The 6,455-nt window shown below is 37.0% G+C and overlaps 1 protein-coding gene across 1 annotated transcript in view; it reads right to left on the bottom strand.

Annotated features, from left to right (window-relative positions):
* Window positions 1-6,056, bottom strand: part of LOC139724527 (uncharacterized) — a 29,049-nt gene extending 22,993 nt beyond the window's left edge. Inside the window, exon 1 of the mRNA XM_071635661.1 lies at window positions 5,771-6,056. Coding sequence (XP_071491762.1) covers window positions 5,771-6,056 — 286 coding nt within the window. The remainder of the gene's footprint in view (window positions 1-5,770) is intronic.
* Window positions 6,057-6,455: the final 399 nt, after the last annotated feature.

Genomic DNA, 6,455 nt, shown 5'->3' with positions numbered 1-6,455 from the left:
GGGAAGCTGGGGTAGAATTTTTCGATGTATTGTAAACAAATTTCAAATGATGGAAGATGAATTTTGAGCCCCTCTGACAACTATGCTTTGGCTTTACGTGAAATGAGGAACCGCTCACGTTTCAGCGATATGACATTTTAGATTGACAGGTTATGAAATAGAATTGGTTTGATACAAAGGAGGAAGAGAATTACATGAGTACAGAAAATGTATTTGATATCCGGTAATATTATGTAGGGAGATTTTATCGTCATATTTCCCCTCTCAGCTTGATCAATTTGCCACGATTTCATGTATAATGAAAACACGCCAATTGAAAACAAAATAATAATGATTGAAATGTCATACCTTGTTATTCTTAGTTGTAAAGGAGATGGTTAAAACAATCACTGCCCTTCAAATTAATCATATTACTCGACGATGAAAATGCTGCTGTCTCGGCCATTTTCTTTTTAATGGGAAGAAGAATTTTTACTAGCTCCAAATCATTGAGCAAGAATGCTTGTGTAGAACCATATTCAGAAAAAAAAAAATAATGGTAGGAGGTAACAATAATTGTCATTATTCTGACGAATGACGCGTAATTCAAAGCACCCCCGCCATTTCATCATCGAGGAGTGTACAAGTGTTTTTTTTTTTAATAGAAATGATTGCATGGGTTCTCTACAAGGTGATGGTTATGAAAACGTCAGCGACCCCGATATTATATAACATCTACTTTTACTAGAACTACAGAGAAATGTAAGTCTGTTAAGGTAGATTTACCCAAATGAACAATTTGGATCGGAACCTGTGATTAAAAAAAAAACACAGCGAAATCATCTGTATGGGCAATTGATTTATGCTTAATTAAATGTTTACAATCTTTCGGGAGAAACATTTTTATGCACTAGACACCGTTTCATGAAAGTTGTCAGTCTCTGACAATTTCAGTAAAATCTTTGGTTCTGACTGTTACCATGGTGATTGTCAGAATCTGACAACTTTTTTGGGCTGACAACTTTCATGAAACGATGCCCTGCACGAGACGCGCAAAGGATAGATTGATCATATGCATCGTTCTACAGAGAAAGAGGAAAATCTCAGTCATGTGTGAAAACATGTCTTTAAAAAGTATGATTTAATATAGAGATTGCACGCATCATTGCGTCTACGTTAGAGTTGATCTTAAGATTCGCGTTCAAACCCATTGTGGTAGAAATGTCACTATAACACTTATTTAATTTTTTCACTCTGTAAACCTTAGGCAATGAGCGAAATGATATGAACTATGAACAAAAATATCAAAAAGAAATATTATTTTTATCACGAAATAATAAAAAACTATAAAGGGACCATCTTTATTTATACTTGCCGAGGCCCAATTACGATTACATCAACAAGGAAATGAGAAATCAAAACAAACAAACAAACAAAAACAAAAACAAACCAACAACAACAACAGCAACAACAAACAAACAAAAATACGTAGCAGGGCTATAAGTACCCACTAATCTAATCATCACGATTTTGATGTTAAAGCGCAAGCCCACACCATGTTCACGTTGAACTAAAGTTTGATCAAATTCGGACCTATAAAATCACGACATGGAATTTAGTTTTTATGTCAGTATATGTCTCAGCAACTCCTTCAGAATAGATAAGCTGTGAGAATAATATCATCAACTCATAAACGCCCCATTGCTACATGCACACGTCAACCTTAAAAAAAGTGTTGGTCAATTTAGCTGTTTCCTGAAAACATGAGTATAACTCGACATTTAGTTCAACTATTTTGCACACGCTCTTCAAGCGTGAATAATTAGCGGAGCTACTTGGAGTTGTTGGTCGACTGATTTTAGAAGTAATCTATCTTTTCTAGCACTTTTATCAGGTCGTGATTATGATTGGTTTACGTTGGCAATTTTTCATACTTTCACCCATAGCTCTCATATTTTCTCCCATTTGATGTAACCTGCATATACCACTCTTTTTGTCTGTTTTCTCCCTATTCATGAAATCTTCCTAAACATGGTGGTGAATTTAACTTGAAACGTCAAAGATATCAAACATAATTGTCTTGCTTTGCAGCAGCGACGTATAATACAAATTCCTGTTGCACAAACAAACCTTTACTGATCGCTTGTCAAACAAATATATGCCGCTTACGTAATTTGATAAGAAACAAGACCTTCTAATTATTTTTATTCATTACAAAGCAAAACGATCAAACATATCTAATAAATCCTGAGTGTCCTGGAGGCTCTTCAAACTTTAAGAGCAATTCGTTGAACCTTTACTGTAAAGAAAAGAACAGACTTAAGACAAGGTCACATAGCTAGCAATGGCTGTTACGGCTTTGCTTCTGCAAATCAGAGTATATTTAGGTGTAAAATCTTTAACCCCAAATTTACAGTTTGAGCATAAACTACTTACATTAATTACATTGATCAATAATTTCTTATCGGTTTTCTGAGAACGACCACTCTTTTTCCTTGAAATGAAAATAAAAACGATACTAGTTAAAGTTCTCCGGCGGTGGATTATTCTTTTTGTGCAGGAAACGTTTCAAGGTATATTCTTTCCATTTGGTTCTTGAAGGCGTCTTATAATTATATACTGTTACTCGCATGCAGAGGTGTGGTGTTGTTGTTGTTGTTGTTGGTGATGATGATGGTGATAATGATGTTGACTGTGGTGCACATTAATGCAGCATTCCCATTCCTCCCTGTCAAATTCCAAAATGGCAGACACATTCACAGATTGTGATCTGAATCTGTTGGTGCGTGAATTACACCAATGAAATATACAGTGTAATCACTAAACGACTAGCTATACAATTACATAATCGCCTTCATGCCAAGATTCAAATCTAGTTATTCAACCTAACATTATCAACTATTCTACAAGCAGATGTGGCTTGTAGAGTAATTATTTTCTCTTTTTTTTTGGGGGGGGGGACATTTTGTCATTGCTACCAATTTGTGAGTTTTCGAGTGTTCGAAGTTGCGCAGAGTTGTTTCTCCTTAAATGACAACATAAGTAAAGTATAGTTTTACATTTATTCTCGTATCGAGTCATGATCATCTCTATACTATCTGCCATCACATTGATGTGGATGATTTCATCTTTCGCTCACAGCACCTCCTTGACATATTATAACGGTATAAAAGGAAACAGTTGATTCTGCTCATTTACATGGAGGTATCATTTTCTACGCATTGTAACACTTAATCTTTGGAATCCTCTCGGCTTTGAATTTCGATCTCGAGAACTCCAAGACTGACTTCCAAGCAGTTTATGGTCTATATTGTAAGCTAGTGTGTTTTTCATCAGATGTAGTGTGACCAAATAATGTTTCAATATCTGCTTTATCCATGGCATGGTTAATGGATACAGGAGCTCTCCCTCGTATGACCTCTCCTCAGTGTGGATATGTCCTTGGTATATTTGTCCTTGTATATAACATTTTCTATACCTCAGCCACGTAGTTAGAGTGACATAAACAAAAACAATAACAAAAGCCGTCACATATGTAACCTAGTGATTATCCCAAGATGCGTTTTACAGCAGTAGAACGATAATATCTATACATGATTTCATCTTATCCGCGAAACACGATTGTGATGCTGACAAAAATACAATGGACAGATAACTGCAGGTTGCCTTAAATACGTGCAAACATTATACTGCTCAAAATGGTACCAGCTAAACCAGACACCGGCGATGCACGCTCCGCCAGCGGCTTCTGCCCGGACACGCTTGGTAACGCTCGCTAAGTGTACACATTATTTTTACCTGTACACCACTTAATTCGATTAAAAGCATGCATCAATTAATTATGACAACGTTAAGCAACCGGAACGAATTGCCTGAATTTATGCCGTTGGAAGAGGGAGACGGGGTAGAAGGGAAGAGTGAGGGCGAGGGAAGGGGAAAGGAAAAGGGAAATGGGATGACACGGGAGGTGGAATCCCACCTCCCTGGATGACAGTAGCTGTTATACACGGGGAGTCTTCTGTGTACAACCGACACCAGCTTGTTTTAGAATTGATCAAAAAGTCCTGTGACCTTCCTTTGACCTAGTTTTTTTTTTCCTCATAAATCGGATATTTCAAAATACGATGAAATTTACCTTAGCACAGTCAAATTCAAGTGGATAAACTGCATACTGATATGCTATTAATTTGACAGAAAAAAAGGACATGCGTTCGTACAAAATATCTCACATTCTATCTAAAATAATAAAGCATTACAAAATTCTGGGTTAATTTCAGAAGACAGACATATAACTGGAAGAGTAGCTCTCACTCCAATGTCAAAGAGAGACCATTATAAAATCTCCTCAACAGACGATATTCTTTAGGCCTATTATGAAATATTGAAAACGTAAATTGCAGTATAGGGTCACAAGTTTAGTTATGATATACATAAACAACAAATTTATTTGAATATAAACTGGTATTCCAGCTGTGATATAACTGTATAAACATAATCATATAAATGATGCAAAATAATTAATATATGACTCTGTAGGAGTGCATGAGAAGCTAAGCTAGACAGATTCTGTCTGTTTGTCTGTATCTGTCTCTGATTTCACTCAAGCTGTATGAACCGCAAGATCAAAAGGAGATGTGAAAATATCTTGAATTTCGAACAGAAAAAAACTGTACAACGTCCTGAGAAAAAGCATCCGAAAAAAAAGGTTTTAAAGCATCAAAGACGGTATTAGCCCACATCATATTTTGTTTCTCTCTTCCTGTTACCACACTTCCGAAAAGCAGGAACACTTGTTATAGTCCGCGATAACCAGCCATTATGTCCAGCTCGAGGAAGCGTAAAAATGTCAAACAGTAGCATTAATTACAATCGGCTCAGGCTGTAAGTAACTTTAAAATTTCTTTGGAGTTATGAAGTCATTGAATTCTTTAATGCATATCAGTCCTCGAAGTTCAGAATGATGCTAATTGTTCCACACGGGGAGTCGTTTTACGTTAATACATACTAGCATTGGAATCCTCTCAAAATTTTCTCTATAACATTGTAATGATGATGCCCTTACTATCTGCGTTACATTTACCAGCTATACTTTAGCTGAACATGTGCTACATGAATAGATTCTGGATGATAAACTTTGATACATAACATTATACGTGTTGAGTGATCCACTTTTTAAAAGCCCTGCTTTTTAGTGGACCACTGTTTTCTTTTTTGTACTTACTTTTCAGTCTGTCTTGCACTGTATGCATTGCTGTTCTTTGCTATTCTACTTAATTGCACACAAAGATGTTGTTATATACTTTGTGATCCACACTATATATATTATGTATTTTATACAAATTGATAAAAACAACATGATTTCTGTAATGTATTATCTTTACATTTTGTTTCACCCTTCTGTTAGATGGAAATAAATGATAATTGAATTGAATTGAATTGAATTGAATTGAATTGAATTGAATTGAATTGAATTGAATTGAATTGAACATATCTTAAATGGGATGGAAGCTTCTTGGAAGGCATAATATGGCTTGACAGCGTAAACGAGCATACTATGGTATCACTGACATTAACGAAGGTTTCTCGAATTTCAGTATGGTTGGAAATAATGATAATGAAGCCAGGATTTTCCCTGGCCCTTTCTTTTCATGTAATTGTTCAGAGACTTTCCCCCCTCTCCTCCTCTTATTCTACGGTGATTATTTACTTGATCTAATCAGAAGATTCATTCAGTGTCTCCATTATCAATCCGAAAGAAAACTTAACAACTTTGATTGCAATGTCTACGAACCTTTTTTGAAAAAGGGTGATCCTTGCGCCGTTGGATCCGACATGCCGAGTGCGTGTTGCAAGTCTCCGCCGGGACGAGAAATGGTGGAAAACATGCCCACAATGGGATTTAGTCCGGGAAACAGGGGATGAAAGGGCGCACTTGAGCGCGAGTGCTGCTTGATACCTAAGATCGAGTCGATGGAGTGACTTGGCCGAGACGGTCGGGCGGCATCTTCCGACACCAGATCCGACGACAACCGCCGCTCGATCCGCGGTAAGCACGAGGTAGGGGAGGTGAGCGCCATACTTCGGTCCGGCGGAGAGGGGTGGGCTACGGTCGATGTTGTGGCGGATGCACGGTGTGTCGTTTCCGTAGTCATGGATAGATCGAGCTCGAGGAATCGCTATTTCAGTGATGATGGGAATGCAGTCCTTTCAAAAAAGAAAAAAAAAGAAGCTTAGGATAAATTCTGTTTCACTGACGATGCTAAATTTTCACTTCAGTCTTCAGTCGCGTGCAGATATATGCTTTCTCCAGTAAGGTCATCTCATCGTTTTAATATCAAAATGTGATTAAATCGATCGTCTGAATTACGATCTCAATTAGATGATGCAAGTCATGTTACAAGTCCTCCAGTGCATTATGTTTGTTTGATTGTGGTTTTTTTCCTCCTTAAGGACGACTAGAAAGCGTTGATAATTTG

The sequence above is a fragment of the Diadema antillarum genome, unplaced genomic scaffold (assembly GCF_040938485.1).
Source record: "Diadema antillarum isolate AM-2024a unplaced genomic scaffold, OU_Dant_1.0 scf00000219, whole genome shotgun sequence".
In the NCBI taxonomy this organism is placed as follows: domain Eukaryota; kingdom Metazoa; phylum Echinodermata; class Echinoidea; order Diadematoida; family Diadematidae; genus Diadema; species Diadema antillarum.
This window is presented reverse-complemented; position numbering and strand designations above follow the sequence as displayed.